Source organism: Neophocaena asiaeorientalis, unplaced genomic scaffold (assembly GCF_003031525.2).
Source record: "Neophocaena asiaeorientalis asiaeorientalis breed wild unplaced genomic scaffold, Neophocaena_asiaeorientalis_V1.1 scaffold105, whole genome shotgun sequence".
In the NCBI taxonomy this organism is placed as follows: domain Eukaryota; kingdom Metazoa; phylum Chordata; class Mammalia; order Artiodactyla; family Phocoenidae; genus Neophocaena; species Neophocaena asiaeorientalis.
Window position 1 is genome coordinate 850,892 of NW_020172162.1, and position 17,219 is coordinate 868,110.

The 17,219-nt window shown below is 41.2% G+C and overlaps 1 protein-coding gene across 1 annotated transcript in view; it reads right to left on the reverse strand.

Moving 5' to 3' along the window:
* POPDC1 (popeye domain cAMP effector 1) overlaps positions 1-9,478 on the reverse strand; it is a 38,976-nt gene extending 29,498 nt beyond the window's left edge. The window contains exons 1-3 of the mRNA XM_024755757.1: positions 9,300-9,478; positions 4,949-5,185; positions 2,580-2,704 (exon numbers count right to left, since the gene is read on the reverse strand). Coding sequence (XP_024611525.1) covers positions 2,580-2,704; positions 4,949-5,174 — 351 coding nt within the window. The 5' untranslated portion in view covers positions 5,175-5,185; positions 9,300-9,478. The remainder of the gene's footprint in view (positions 1-2,579; positions 2,705-4,948; positions 5,186-9,299) is intronic.
* Positions 9,479-17,219: the final 7,741 nt, after the last annotated feature.

The window sequence follows — 17,219 nt, forward strand, 5'->3', positions numbered from 1 at the left end:
GCTTCTGTGGTCTAAATAGGGATTTTTGAGAATAAACAAATCTGCAGTGGATGCCATCACCCTTCTGTGTGTTGGTCAGTGGAATCTGACACAGAAGAGTAAGTGGTGATGTAAATTTAGACGCTGAAAGGGCACTTTTGCAGTTAAACTGAACCCTGTGAGCATATGGTGAAGATCTGCACCATTGATTACATCTCTTTCTATGCGCTACCAAGCAACCGCAGAGGTTTCGAATGCTGTCACAACATTCACCTTGCCAATCTTAGCATTTCCTATAAACAACGTAAAACCTTTTCATTTTTAGAATACTTTTGTTTCACAGAAGGAAATTACACTAACTTTGAAATACTACAGCAAGAAAATAAGTACATAGATTAGGAATCAACTTGGAAACAAATTTATGAAGATACATACATTAAACATTTTTTCTATATATAATTATTATCTAATGAGTTAATATAGGAAAGCAAACATCCACAGCTGCAACTGCTGCTTCTCATTTATTCTGAAGCAAAGTGAAGAGTAAAAAAGTTTCCATGTAGTAGACTCATCCTGAGCTACCATAATCTCGGTAGAATAGAGAACCCACTGGCCAGTAAGGCTGGATGCTAGAGGGAGGGAAAGCAAAATGGCTCAATCACCTCTGCTGTCAGACTATTCAAGGCCCGGGTCAAGCCCCATCTTTGCACCCAGCATTAGTCTGGGAAATCTGTACAGCATGTGAATGAACTTTGGGGTTCAAATGATCATCCATCTCAATGAAATCTACGGCAGCCACACCATGAAGCTTACAGACGCAGATGACCAGGGCTGCTCAGATGTCACTGCAGCCTTTGCAATGCTCTCACTTGTCCTGCTGTTTCATTTTAACGAAGTACTAGCATTTATATTTTTCAAAAAGGTAGGTTTATTGTCAGAGAAGAACCGAAAGCACAGATACTAAGTGATTTACTTACCTGGTGCTACCATCACATCAGCAACTTCTGAATCTTATGTTCAGAACTTGGGGTTCTAGTAAGTTCTGATATTCAGAAGCTGAAATCCTTATCATTATTATCATCTACCTTCTCCACTCCACAGCTCTCATAATGAGTGTTTAAAATAATTCACAAATCTGTCTCACTTCCGGCATGCACACTAGCCAATGTGGCACAGCAATGAACATGCAAACTGAAAAACGGACTCATATTCATAATCTGCTCGTCCTGCAAGTCTTAGCTCAAGTCCCAATTCCTTCATGAAGCCCTCTTAATTCTTCTCTTTGAAAGCATCCACTTATCAAATGTTTTCTTGAGCACCAATTAAGTGCTAACCATGCTTGGCAGGAACCGGGAATACAACAGTAATTGTGGTAGATGATATTATTGTTTCCAGCTATTTGCTGCTTCCACCCCCGTGAGAGGATCATATATCCTCTTATCCTATCCTACTCCCACATCATCAGGCTTGGTCATGTCATTTGCTTTGGCCAGTGAAATGGGAGCAGAAGTTTTAAGAAACATTGGGTGTTTCTTTTGTTCCCTTATGTTTTTCTCTCTGCCATGAGAATGCATGTCCATATAGAACCTGCTGCTTCAGCAGAGACCCTGAAATGAAGAAGACACATGGAATAGAATCACAGCTGCCACAATCCATATATTAGGTTGGTAAGGAAAAAAACCTGTTGCTGTTGTAAGGCACTGAGACTATCGGATTGTTTGTTACACAGCATAATGTAGTGAAAACTGACTAATACAGTATGCAAAACAGACTGGGTTACGATGTTTGAGGAGATGACAGTCTAGTGGAATGCCTATTACATATATCACCTGTATCATCAAAATTATAATTTCCTATGAATTATCTTGTTTTCTAATAGTTTTCTATGTGCATGTCTGGCCTTGAACATAAGATTAGAGCAAGCAGGTTATCTTTTACTTTACTGAATATTTGTATGTGCTTTGGACAGTCAACAAACAGCTGTGGAGTGGTTTCTAGGAGCCATGCTATTTTCCTATTCTGTTTACATCTGTTTGTTCTTGGTATGACCAAGGAAATACAACAAGGAGTGGAGAAGAAAAAGTTAAAGACTAGTGTTTTCATAACAACTCACCAAAAATGGTGATTTCCTTAAATGAGTATTTTGGACATAAGAAAAAAAACAGCTATTACATTTTTAAAAATAGCATAAGCTATTTGTAAATCATTAGCAAGTTCACGGAAGTTGTCTCTGAGCACTTAATTTTATAACAAGGCAAAGATTTTCCAGAGTGACATTTGAATATCAATAGGCAAAATAAATAATGAAGTTAGATGACTAAAAAGAGAGAATACTGTCATGTTCTCTCATGTCTAAATTGCCCTAATGATTAAAGCCGTTTTAAAAACTCGTCGGTAGAACAAATTTCGTGGTGCTCAAATATTTCACTTTCAGAAAGAAAGTGAAAGTCTTAGAAAGACTTTCATAGAAAGTCTCATCTTCAGAAAAATGATATTAAAGGGCCTAAAGATGTTAAATGCTCATTCTCAGGTCCGAACAAAGTACTTGAAAAGCAACAGCTTTAAAGTCTCTTCTTTATTAATTAATTGTTAGTAATTACCGGTCTTTTCTTGTACAAAAGATATGAAAGATGCAAAACGTTGATCCCCAGGAACACCGAGTTCCAGATCATGATATCCAAGGCACATCGGTAGAGAGTGGCCCAGACGATGTAAAGGGTACATCCTGTTGAATAATGAAGTGGGCATGTTAGGTGTCTAGAGTAGCTTCAGCATGTAGCTTAATACATTTGTCATCCTCCATGTATAAAATAAACCAAACGCATCTTAGAAATACCTAAGACAAATATCACATGAAGTTACATTTTGGTTTTTGTTTGATTACCAAAACAAACGAAACCAAAACACACTTTGTTGCAGAAAACTTGTAAAGTATAAAAACCATTTTTTAAAGGAGGAAAAACAACTTCATAATTCTACTACTTAAAGACAACCACTATTGATATTTAATACTTCCTCACAGTCTTTATGTATTTTTACCTGATGGCAAACCTAATGAATTCACAATTTAAAACCTATTCTTGGGCTTCCCTGGTGGCGCAGCGGTTGAGAGTCTGCCTGCCAATGCAGGGGACACGGGTTCGTGCCCTGGTCCGGGAAGATCCCACATGCCGCGGAGCGGCTGGGCCCGTGAGCCATGGCCACTGAACCTGTGTGTCATATACATAGTTTTTAATGACTGTAATTAATTAAACCGTAATTTACTTAACTATCTCCCTACTGGTAGACGGGTGACATGTTTTGGCTGTAATTTTTGATAAGTAGCAAAAACAGCTTTATACATAAAAATGTATCTGTTCTTGTGACGGCTTGCTTAGTTAGGGTGGATCACCTGCCAGTGAGCCAGGGGAATAACTTTATAGGTTTTGACGACACTAAAGAACTGTTTTCTAAGGGGTTTGTGCAAATCTGCAGTTTCTTTTGATCAGTTTTATGATGGGAGAATCAATATATATTTTAAATTTAAAATAAAATTATCAATATCAATTATCAACACAAATATATCAACAGCACATATGCACATAAAAACTAAATCTCCCATTTAAAAAAGTTATTCATTTGCAATTTTAAAATTTCACCGGAATGATTTGGGGCACCTGAATAATAGCCCAAAATATAAAAAATTTAAGGTTCTTTAGGTAATATTGCGTAGCAAATATTGAAGACATGTAAAATCTTATTACTTAAAGGAGACAGGGTAACATAATGGAAGGACTGACTGAGAAGCTGGAGAACCTGAATTATAGTCCTGGTTTGACCACTTTTTCCTGGTCTTAATTTTGGATGAGTCATTTAACTTCTCCAAGGCCTCAGTTTCTTTGTTTATCAAGTGTTGGACTAGGTGATCTCCCTTGGTCTGTTCCACCTCCAAAACTCTGTCTTAAAAGTCATAATTAGCTTTTGCTTTTTACAGGGTGTGATCTTATTTTTTCACTCAGTACTCTGCTCCTCCTGCTGTAATCCCTACCTGACTCAGAGGTAACAGCCACAGAAGTCCTACAAGCTACCTTCTAGCTACCCTTCTACCACCTTCTTTGACCCTTTCTTGTCATCTGTCATATATTTCAGGCACAATGAGCTACTCTTCGTTCTCCCTCAACATGCTGAATCTCCCTCTCCTCTGTGCCTTTTACCTGGATACCATACACACTCACACTCAGAGAAATCCTCATCTTCCCAAAACCAGCTCCAAAGTTGTCTCTTCAGTGGACCCTGGTCTGCCTTTCTGCTGAGCCCATCATGGTGTCCATTTCTCCCTGGCACTGGGTGCACACCTGCATCACAGCATCTGATCTGTCCTATGTGACCGCCCATCTGTTTCTCTCCAGCCCCCAAAAGAGTGTCTTTCTCAAGGATGGGGACTGCATTTGTCAATTTCTGTTTGACATATTACAGGTGCTCAAAAATGACCTGAATAAATGAATCACCAGGGACATAATCACACAGAGAGTAATCTGTCAAGGATCACTGGCTAAAATAGTAAAGTTGATTGTTTTAGTATTTTGATGTGGATTAATTTAACGTGCTTCATCGGGGTTAACAGAGCACACCACCCCCCAAATCTTACTTGAACTATTTTGTCTGGGTAACTGTTTTTGTTCCCAGTGTTGCTTTACTGGCTGCAGCAAGTAAATGCCTATTCAAATAATGATAGTTAAAACTATAGAGTACTTACGATGTGCCAGACACTACTGTAAGTCAGATATCACACTCACACTCACCGAATTCTTACAACCCCAGGAGGTGGTATTTTTACCCTTATTTGACACGTGGGGAAACTGAGGTATAGAAAGTTTATTGACCCAGTTACGCAGTTAACAAGTATGTAAATCCTTTGAAACCCCCAATACAAAGTCCATCTGATGCAAGTTATAGAAAAGTTACATAAAGTCTCAGTTAGGTATCTTACCTATAGTTAACATCCCCCTAAGAAGTATCATATGAAGGTGAAGAGTAGTTGGAATAACCAACCCAATTGCAAAAAAAATATTCGCTACATGAAAAACTAGATGATGTATCTCTTTCCAGTTTTCACAAGTGGTCTCATTGGAAGGCACAGGTAGGATAGTTTCTAACTCAGGTGTAAAACCTATTGCAGTTGATTCTGCCAATGGGCTGGACTTGGTATAATTCATCTTGAAAATTCCTATAAAAACAAATAAACAAAAGGACAATCAAAAAATGACAGCTGTATCTTATCACCCCTATGCGCGTTATACCAAAATTATTTCTGAGAACTAAATGTTGGTAAATAGACTTCTCTGGTGGTTATGAATTAGACAGACCTAGGTTCAAATCCCAGCTCTGTCACATATTAAATGTATCTATTTCCTTATCTGTTAAATGATGATAATACCTCATTGACTTTATGAGGAAATGAAATATATAAAATACTTAGCATAGAGCACAATTATTCTCTGATATATATATATATATATATATCACTCCATATATCTATATGTTTGTATCTAAACATACTTGGAGGGGGAGAGAGAAATGAGGGAATTAACTAGTCTAAAAGACAATCACCAATGTTCATAAACTATAGCTATTACAGTTATTTAGTATAGCTTTCTATCATACTCGCACTAGTGACACTGAATCCAAACACAGGAAAAATAACTAGAAAAAATGATTTTTTTAATACCTTCAAAAAATTAACACCTTACTATTTACTATTTGAAGGCTTAGGATATTTGGAAGGCTTTAATTTCATACTCTTGTTAAATCACTAGAGCGTACATATATACATTCTAAATTATCATATATGACATAATAAATATATTACTATAATCATTTATATGTACAGAGAGAGTGTTAACATTTACTCCTTTAACTGTCTAAAGATTTACTTTCCCATTAAAATTCTAGTTGGTTGCATCTCACAAATTGAAAAATAGTAAACTTCCAGGTTCCTTATATGGAAGATGGGTCATGAGTATACATTTGACTATTTAATATTAGAATCTGTAGCAAATACATTTCAAAGAACATACATTTTACACATGCTTACATAAACCTTAACACAAAAGGGCACTATTTCCTTACTATATGACCTGTCCTCTCTGGTACTTAAAAAACTCTTTCTAGGGCTTCCCTGGTGGCGCAGTGGTTGAGAGTCCGCCTGCCGATGCAGGGGACACGGGTTCGCGTCCCGGTCCGGGAAGATCCCACGTGCCGCGGAGAGGCTGGGCCCGTGAGCCAGGGCCGCTGAGCCTGCGCGTCCGGAGCCTGTGCTCCGCAACGGGAGAGGCCACAGCAGTGAGAGGCCCGCGTATCGCAAAAAAAAAAAAAAACAACTCTTTCTATTGTTAATTATACAAATTGGTCCCTGGCAAAAACTATGTAGATTTACAGAATATGTGAATTGTTCTGTTTCGGGCAAAGAATTCCCAATGGGGACCCAAAGTATGTTTAAATTTAATTTAGAAATATGATTTTCTTTCCAAATAAGGTTACACAATAAGCCATATTTTTCCATTTTTTTTCTTTTCATCCATCACACTAAAATGAAGGTTTTAGGTGGTAGAATCAATTGGTATCAGGTTGGGCATTTTGAAAGGATGTTAATAAATAAATGTGAAAGAATTCCACATCTCTTAAGATGATAGAAACCTATACATGCCTAAATTTACAAACTGTGAATGAAATGATCAAGTCAATTAAAGATCTCTTCCCATAATTCTAGAACAGTTCATACATATGAGAAATAGTTGACTTAGATATTGATTTGCTGCAAAAAGGAAAGAAATCATTGAAATTCAACTACTTTCCAAATTTTATTTTATTGAAGTACAGGTGATGTACAATATTATACAAGTTACAGGTGTATGATATGGTGATTCACAATTTTTAAAGGTTACACTCCATTTATAGTTATTATAAAGTATTGGCTGTATTCCCTGTGTTGTACAATATATACTTGTAGCTTATTTCATACATAATAGGTTGTACCTCTTAATCCTCTACCTTCCAAATGTTTGGCTCAATAAAAATACAAACCTATTAGGATGGGGGGAGGAATCATTATTTTAATAACTCAATTTATACAAAGTTTGCTTTCAAGAACCAAATCAGAATTAATCTCATAAGTTTTTCAAGACGGAAAATGATATTAAATGTCCTCTATCACTCATGATGTCAATATCAGCTTATGCATTAGTATTACCTAAGCTAAAAATAACTGCCATTTCTACTGCACTTTAGAATGTGTTTTCATTCCCATTGTCCCATTTGTTCCCCTAACTAACCTGTGTTCTCTACGAGACAGGGACAAAGTCATATTCACCTAAGTATATCCAAGGCCTTTTCTCTGTAGAGAATGCCAGAGGTGAAAGCCATATGGAAGGTACACAGAAATGACAGACATTTTTAGAAATTACTTTTCTGTCTCCCCAAACCTCAGTAGTAAAGATAGGGGAGTGCCAAGCCTGCCTGAGGCTGGGAGAGTCAGGTTCTATACTACAAGCGCCAGGGAGCCACATAAGCCAGGGAAAGTCACTTCTGCTCCTTGGGTTGGCTTCTTACTGGGAATTGAGACAACTGGACTAGATGGTCTTTGAAACCCCTTCAAGTGTTAATAGTCTGTGGCTCTAACAGATATTTATATAGTCAGTTAAGTAATACATATCCCCCCTCACACCCACCTGATTACACCTGTACTGCCAACTAATTCACTGTAATTCAATTTCAGGCTTTTAAAATTTCTCCAACTGGCACTGAAAGTACCAATTTCTGGTCAAGAGAAATGACAGGAAAACTATGATCTACTAACCCAAGAACCAAGGACACGGTGAAAAGAATTTTTAAAAGGTGAGATAATCCTACAACATATTTTGATGCACCACACCTTGTTAAAAATATATGTATAGCCCATATATTTATTTAATTTTCTATATTCAATATATATTGTAGAGTAATTAACATTATTTATTATACATAATTTATTTTATTTGTATGTTTATATGTCTATTATTTATCTAGGGATACTTATCTATATGTCTCTTTTGAAATGCCAGTAACCTACTGTCAATAAATATGGATCGGATCTTGCCAATACATATGGAAACCTCTTGCTTGCCAAAGGTTTCAGCTTCCTTTGACCACTACTTAATAGATTTATGTGGCTTGCACTGAACTATCCTTATACAGAGAATGAATGAGTCTAACGAGGAATGTTAGACTGGTAAATTGGTGAACGTTCAGGTTAATTTTGACTAAATCAAGAGAAATTTTCTTTTTCCTCCGAGTCTGATTTCTTAAATTACCTGTTCTAGTTAAGGCCTGTTTATCTATTGCTTTTCAGGTAGGTGTGTGCAGGGCTAAATAGCTAAATGGTGAAACTAACATTAATCCTTCACCAAACTACGCAAATGAAGACGATAACAGCAGCGAGCAAAAGTCACGCTCATAGACTAGCGCAATTCATTCCGTGATTCTAACTGAACCTTCGTTTATCTTCGGAATGACAAGGGCACTTTGTTGCTAAGAGTCTTTTCGTACTTATTCTTGCTCCAAAGCCAGCAGTTTCTGAGACTTATCTGGCCAACAACACGTTTCCCAAAGCCTCAGAAACGAGGGCGCGGGTAGATCTCGGTTTCCCCAGCCATCTGCTCTCCCCAGGCGCCCAGCTCACCTCGCTCCTTAAAGAGGGAAGGTCTGTGTCAACTGGTCTTGATCCGAGGCTCTCGGGCCACGACGGGTGTGCAGTGAGCGCCCTGACCCACCTCGCATTCGCAGCGCGAGGCCAGAGCGCGCGACCCGGTGAGCCCGGCTGCGCGCTGCCTCCGCGTGGGACCCGGAGGCCCTACAGGGGGCGAGGAGGAGCTGTAGTGGGTTCGCGGGCCCGGAGCCCTGTGAACCTCTCGTGGAGGGGAGAAGCCGAGCTCACCTAGAGCTTGCGGGCAGCAGAGCGCGGGAACCGACACCCGATGCGGTCCAAGCGCCCGAGGATGCTGGCGCTGCCAGACCCGAGTGGCGGCAGTTGACATCTGAGGGTCTGTGACCGCGACGCCCAGACCCAGGGTGAAGGGCGGCTTCCAAGGACAGCGAACCCCGCGAGGGCGCGGCCAGCGAGGAGAGGGCGGGGTTCCCGGCGGCCGGGGAACCGAGAACAGGCAGCCGCCGCCCGGGAGGGCAAAGTTGCTCCCAGTTGAGCAGGGATCCAACTTTCGCTTCCCGATTTAGCCGCGGGAGCTCGAGGCTGCAAATAGCCGGGCGCGTTGTGGGAGCCCGCGGCCGCTGCGCCTCCCGCTCCTTACCTGGCTCGTCCCTGGAGCGGAGCCCGGGCGGTGCTGGCCAAAGTTTGGGGCGGTAGCGGCGGGGCGCAGGGGACACGGACGCGAAGGCTCGACGGGACCCCGACGCGAAAGCCTCGGCCGATCGGCGGGTCGGGAGGCTGCTCGGCCGCTGCCGGGTCTCCGCGTCCGCAGCGGCTTTGACTAAAATAGGCATCACGGCAGCTGCGGCCGGGGCTGGGGCCGCACAGCGCACGCGCCCAGCGTCCCGGCGCCCCCCGGCGGGCGGAGTCCCGGGCCTCGGCCAGGACTCCCCGCCCCGCTGCTCCAAGTCCGCCGCCGCGTCTGCACAAGCGTGGTCCCGTTTGAAGCACCCGCTTCTTTCTTTCCTGGTTTTCCTCTCTACTTCTCGGTTCTGTCCTAGTTTGGGCACGAGTGGGAGACGGGCAACAACTTGGGGCCAGCGGCGTTGGCTGCTCAGCCTCATGGGGATAACTCGAGCAGTCTGGTCCCAGGAGGGAGAGAAATCAGAAGGAGAAATGAAAGCTGGAATAATTTCCCCGCAAAGTCGAACGACCCACTCGCATAACTCCTTTCTGGGACAGTCGCCCGCATCTCAGCACAAGCCGGAAGGACCGGGAGAGAGCGCAACTCGGCGTCTGAGCCTGGCGGCGGAGGCTGGCGGTTTGGTCCACACCGACGCGAGACTGCGCCTTCGGGGACCCGGCGAGGGGCCAGAGCAAGCCCGCCCTTCTGCTGCGGGGGCCACGCGGGAGAGACCTTCGACACGAGCCGCGGTTTTGTTTCCATGGAAGAAGGTACTTATCCGAAATTTGCATTCCCGTGGCGGTCCCTGGCCCTCCACTCAAGGCGAAGCTCCACCCGGAGTTTGCCACGTGAATTTGGCAGATTTGGGACCCTGACTTGAAAAACGAGATGTGAAAGTACGCTCCAGTCAGTCTTTACTGTTTATAGAGCACAAGTCTTTTGGGTAAGAAATGCAGGGCAATTTAATGAAGAGTCGGTATGGGGAAGGAGTTCGAGGACAAAAGAGGAAGGTTAGGTGGGCATTCACCGTTTCCACCGAAGTGTCCCATTGACAGATAAAATTTGTGCCAGTTATTAGAGTGTGAGGTCGTTCATGCGTGCCAAACATGAGCCAAAGACCACAGGTACTTTATAAAGTGAGGACCTGGGTGTGCACACTCGCCAGGCCTCTCCTGTTGCAGAAGCAGTGCAGCATCTTCTTCAGGAATATGGGCCATAGTGCTGCACAGACCAGGTTTGAATCCTGCCTCTGCCACCAGCCAGCTGTGTGACCTTGGGGAAGTTACTTAGCTTTTCTGTGCCTCAGTTTCCTCTTTTGTATCTTGGGGGTGATGATGGGGATGATGATTGCACCTGTTTCTCATAGGATTGTTTTGCGGACTAAATGATTTAATATACATAGAAGGCTTAGAATGGTACCAAGTAAGTTCTATGTGTGTATGAATATATATTCTACTTGTAGAGCTCCTTCTCTAACATGTTTGAAATTTGCTGTATCTATACAAGATTTATTTTCAAGGCTACTTCTTCAGAGTCTGTTTCTTTTTAGATGCTCTGCCAGCCATTTTGGTAGCTGCCACTACATACATTTTAAGGTGTAGGTTTAATAGTAAATGTGCACAAAGATTTTGCATGGATATTTATTGGAGAATGGCTTGTAGTAATGAACACTGGAAATAATTTGTAATCATAGGGGACTAAGTAAATTATAGGACATCCAAATAATCTTGTTCTAAGCAACCATTAAAAATAATTTATAGAAAGATACTAGAGACATAATAATGTCTGCTAATTATACAGAACAGAGGTCAGCAAACTCTGGCCCAGAGGCCCAGCCTACTACTGATTTTTGAACAGCTCATGAGCTAAAGCGGTTTTTACATTTTTAAAATGGTTGAAATCATCAAAAGAAGAGTAGTATTTCATGACGTGAAAATTATGTGAAATTCAAATTCAGTCTCCATGAAGGCAGCATTGCGGAGTTGTGATAGAAACTATATGACCCTGCAGAGCCTAAAATATTTACTGTCTGGTTCTTTACTGAAAAAATTTACTGCCTTTTGATATAGAGTATACTTTGTGCCAGGCACTGTTATAAGTGGTTAAATATATTAAGCCATTGAATCCTCATGATAGAAGTAGTTACTATTATTATCTCCATTTTGTAGACGGGAAACTGAGGTAACAGCGAGGTCGAGTAGCCTGCTCAGGGTCACACAGCTAGCGAGAATCTGAGCCAGGATGTGAACCAGACAGTCTAGCTCTACAGCTTACGCTCCCATCCACTACCTGTACAGTTTCTGCCACCTTCTGTCACTGCCTACACTGCCTCCCGTTAAAAGATGTTAAGTAGAAAAAGGCAGGTTACAAGAATGTGGAGAACATTACAAACCATCGGCGATGTTAAGCAGTATAATGCTTACATTCCTTACTTCAGAGTGCTGAAGTTGTAAGTGATTTTTCTTTCTTTTTTTTTTTTTTTAAGGTACGCGGGCCTCTCACTGTCGTGGCCTCTCCCGTTGCGGAGCACAGGCTCCGGACGCGCAGGCTCAGTGGCCATGGCTCATGGGCCCAGCCGCTCCGCGGCATGTGGGATCTTCCTGGACCGGGGCTCAAACCCGTGTCCCCTGCATCGGCAGGCGGACTCTCAACCACGGCGCCACCAGGGAAGCCCGATTTTTCTTTTTTTCCTCCTTCTTCCCCTCCCTCTCTCTCTCCCTCCTTTCTTCTCTCCCATTTCTCCTTTCTCCCTCTTCATCTTCCAACTTCTACGCCTCCTCCTGCATCTTCTTCTGTGAAATTTTCTATGATGATTATATGTTCCTTTTATAAAAATTTAAACACATGTTTACTAAAATAATAGAGCCCAGGTTCTGGCTTTTGCAGACTGGGATACCAGACTCCAGTTATGGAGTCAGCTGTTACTGGACATACTCCTTACCTAACAGGATCAGATATGCCTGTAAGGCGTTTAGATCATATCAAGATTGCATACTTTTATGAAAAGAATACTAGATTCGATATCATAAGACTGGCCTTGGATAGTCTGTTTGCTCGGAGTTTGTGCTCCACAGAAAGAGGAGACTGAACTAAATCCATGCCGCCTCACTATAACCCGTCTAAGGATTAAAAGCATAATTTTATGTTTGAATTTCTTATCACTGATATATGACTATCAGCTCTATAAAATTCAAAATAAGAATTCTAGACACAGAAACTTGGGTTTGGGAGTGCCCTAGGCTCCCTGGTCTCCTCCTGCTGGGCATGGAAAGATCAGATTGAAAGACTCAGCGCTATTTGAAAATGAATATGATGCAAGGAGGTAACTTGCATAGAAGTGTAGAATGAAAAGGGTACGAGGCATGAATAACAACACAGGGCAGCCTGTCTCCTCTGTAAAAGCTCTAGCTAGTACAGCTTAGATTGACATAAACAATTATTTCTACCTTTATTTCGCTATGGGCGTCCTAGTCTGCTTTTATCATTTGGACAAAACCTTGATAAGATTTCAAAGTTCATATAGAACAAGTTTGTGAAAATAAAACGTGACCTGAGGGAGTCACTGTTTTTAAAAGTATGTCGCATTACTGGGGCTTCCCTGGTGGCGCAGTAGTTGAGAGTCCGCCTGCCAATGCAGGGGACACGGGTTCGTGCCCCGGTCCGGGAAGATCCCACATGCCGCGGAGCGGCTGGGCCCCTGAGCCATGGCCACTGAGCCATGTCCGGAGCCTGTGTTCCGCAACGGGAGAGGCCACAACAGTGAGAGGATGCCCATGGTTTACATCAGTGTAGGCTTTCTTTCAAATGTTACTCCGAACTGCAGAGGCCATAGCTGCTTCTGGTATGGTCTCATGGTAGGCAGTTGTGATCAACTCTTATACAATGATTTGATTAGATTCTTTCTGTACCTAAGCTTATCGCGTTAAATGTTACATTAACTTTTTCATTGACCAGTTTGACAACGAGCCTCATTGACTGTTTTAAAATTTCTTTTCCTTTTTTAAAAAAATTAATAGGCTTGGTTTTGGTTTTGTTAGAGCAGTTTTACGTTCACAGATGATTGAGCAGATAGTAGAGAAAGCTCCTATAGAGCCTTTTTCTTCCCTGCTTACAGTTTCCCCAATTATCAACATCTTGCATTAGTGTGATACAATTGAAGAACCCATATTGTTACATTATTATTAACAAGGGTCTACATTGGGGTTCATCTTTGTGTTGTACAGTCCTATGGGTTTTGCCAAATGTATTTGTCATGTGTCCACCTGTGACATAATAAATATAATTCTTGGTCTCTTCTCCCGTTCCTGACCCAGAGTTCCTAAAACCCTTGTAGCAATTTCTTGAGTGACTGGGGTGCGAGGAGCATCTTTTATTCTAATATTTAGTCTTTGATCCCCAATTCCTGACAGAGGGCTCTTAAAATCTTCATAATTTCCTGAGTGATGGGGGCGATAACAGAGTCTTTCACAGAGCTTCCTAAATCCCTTGGAAATTCCTGGGTGATAGGAGTGTGTTTTGTTCTAAGGAGATAACCCTGTGTGGGCTCCTGGATAGCTTCAGGATGGGGTCTGGTCACCAGAAAGACCAAGCCACGACTAGAAGCTTGGAGCTTTCATCCCCAACCCTCTATTCTCTGGGGAGGGGAAAGAGGCTGGAGATTGAGTTAATAATCAACCATGCCGATGAGATGAGGCCTCTCAAAAAAATCCGTAAGCTAAGGGGTTTGGAAAGCTTCCAGGTTGGCGAATATATCCACGTGCTCGGAGGGTGGCACACCCCAACTCCACAGGGACAGAAGCTTCTGCACCTAGGAAGCTTCTGGACCTTGCCCTATGTACCTCTTCATCTGGCTGTTCATATGTATCCTTTATAATACACTGGTAAACGTGTTTCCCTGAGTTCTGTGAGTTGTTATAGCAGGTTATCAAAGCGGAGGACAGAGTTGTGGGAACCCTGATTTATAGGCAAGGTGGACTGAAGGGTGAACTTGGGGGCCCATTACTTATGATTGGCATTAGAAGTGGGGGGGGGTGGTCTTCTGTCACTGAGACCTTAACCTGCGAGGTCTACACTAACTCTGGGTAGTTAGTATCAGAATTGAGTTGTGGGACACCCATTTGGTGTCTGGGGAGTTGGAGGATTGGTTGGTGTGGGAAAACCCCACACACATTTGGTGTACGAAGAGTAGAGGAAACAGAGTTTTGTTTTGTTTTTGTTTTTGTTTTAAGTAATGGCACGTACCCACCATTACAGTATCATAGCTAATAGTTTCACTGCCCCAAAATCCCCTGTGCTCTGATTCATCCCTCTCCTCCCTCACTTCCCTAACCTCTGGTAACCACTGAATTTTTTTTCTTACTGTCTCCATAGTTTTGCCTTTTCCAGAATGTCATATAGTTAGCATCATATAGAATACTGACCTTTCAGACTGGCTTCTTTCACTAAGCGATTTGCATTTAAGGTTTCTCTGTGTCTTTCTGTGTCTTGATAGCTCATTTTTTAATCACTGAATAGTGTTCCATAGTATGAATGTATTGTACCACAGTGTGTTTATCCATTCACCATTTTCCGAACATCTTGGTTTCTTCTAGTTTTGACAATTATTAATAAAGCTGCTATAAACCTTTGTGGGCAGGTTTTTGTGTGGACATGTTTTCAACTCATTTGGGTAAATAAATACCAGGGAGTGCAATTGCTAGATTGTATGGTAAAGCTGTGTTATCTTTGTAAGAGACTGCCGAACCGTCTTCCGAGGTGGCTGGACCATTTTCCGTTCCCACCAGCAATGAGTGAGAATCCCTGCTCCTCTGCCTTCTTGCTAGCATTTGGTATAATCAGGTTTTTTTTTAATTTTTATCTTAGCCTTTCTAATAGCTGTAGTTTTTGTTTTTTAGACTGACTTGGTTAATTTGTTCAAAAGAACTGGTTATGCATTGAACAGGTGTTTTATATCTTGGCTAAATTAAAAACAAGAAATAAAGCAAAAGCGTATAATCTTTCATATTATTGTTGTTGCATCCCAAAGGCCCACAGTCTAAAAAATGGTTAAAACAATGTCTCAATATTTCTAATACTAAATTCAGGGAGGAGCTCCCTAAAAAGTTGGATTATATTTGATTCATTGAACAATGAGCTTTTACCCCAAACGTTCATCCCTTAAAAGAAACAAAACCTAACTAACAAAACCTAACAAAAAAAGTGACTCAGTACTTTAAGAAGACAGTGAATTATAAAGGTAGTCGAAAGAGTCAGGGATTTGGAATCATCAGCTGGATTTGAACCGTGGTTTTACCTTTAATAAACTGGGTGAATTCAAATCATTGATTAAACTTTTCTGAGCCTCAAGTGCTTGTCTGTAAAACTGTGAAAATAATTCTTAGTTGAAAGGATTATTTTGACCTTTAGAAACTATGTTTTAAAAAATGTCTGGCATCGGGCTTCCCTGGTGGCGCAGTGGTTGAGAGTCCGCCTACCGATGCAGGGGACACGGGTTCATTTCGGTAGCTTAATTGTACATCTTTTCACCCTCCTTATAGTGCTCTGCACATGGTACACAATCAGTAAAAATTATTAGAATTCCCATCATCAAAATTCCCTAATCTAAAAAAAAAAAAAAAAAAAAAAAAAATTCCCCTGATGAAATAGTTGACGTATTCTATGAACACATGAAGTAAAGATGTGGTTTCATCTTCTATGTATTTGCCTGTTTTAAATAGCTAGAACATAGCATACATAAGACAGAGATTTCAAACAAAATTTGTAGATTGCAAGACTTTGGCTCATGCTAAAATATCCAGTGGTTTGGGATTTCCCTGGAGTAGCCAGAAATGAGATATTGGCTTCAAAAACAAATTCATAAAATATGCAATAGTATAGATTCTAGAAACTGGGCACTTGACAGAACTAGGTTACAGTAATTCACTGTCTGGGACTTGACAGAAATGTGCACACAGTGACTATAGTCAGAAACTAGAACCCTGATACTCCCTCTGTTTATTCTTCCTTACGTAACTTTGCTTCTAAAACAGAAGAGTTGCATTTGTGAATTATTTGTTTTAAATATTAAAGTAACAAAGGCCATATATGAAGCATTTAATAGGATTTCCTAATCTTTCAGAAAGTAATTTCCAAAAGAAGGAATTTATTATAAGTAACTAAGTATAACAGAATCATGATTTTTTTAAAAAAGTGTGAAAAGAGGATCAGAGAAGTAGCTCCAATTCACAATCATTTCCCAAAGAAGCGTCAAGGCTGGGCCCCGGTTGGATTCTTAAAACTAAAATGGATCCCAGGCCCAGGCAGATCCCCCAGGAAGAGCAGGTTCAAAAGTTTGGCACCAACCACTGTAAAAACTTCTCTTGTGTTTTGTTCTTTCCCTTTTGGGCATTTCTAGAAATTCACAGACGCTTGAAGCCTGTCTTATGAATCCCACGTTAAGCACCTCTACTTCTAGAGAAGAGAAATGCTACAAGCCTGAGGATGACGCTTTTAAAGGTACTGGTTCTTTTTAGTGTATAAGTAACTCCTTTATATGAATAATTAATTTAGTGATTAGAAAGGAGAAGTTGTTAATGATAGAAAAATAACTTTTGGCAGTTCTTAATAACATGTAGTCTGAATGTATAGTCAAGATTTTTATTGAAAGTGAAGCCAGGGGAATGACTTTTAATCTGTATCTGATGAAAGCAAAACTTTCCATCATAGAGTTTCTACTGGGAAGTATCATTCTGTTAAGTAATTAATCCTCAAAAAAGGCTGGTTTTGGAGGCCAACAATAGCCAGCCCAGTAATTGACATTGGCTAGAAACAAAAACCCGAAGCAATGCATTATAAAGATGGAAAAATAAAATAAAGTTGGGAATAATGGTGCTGCCATCTGGCATTAATTGATGTGCA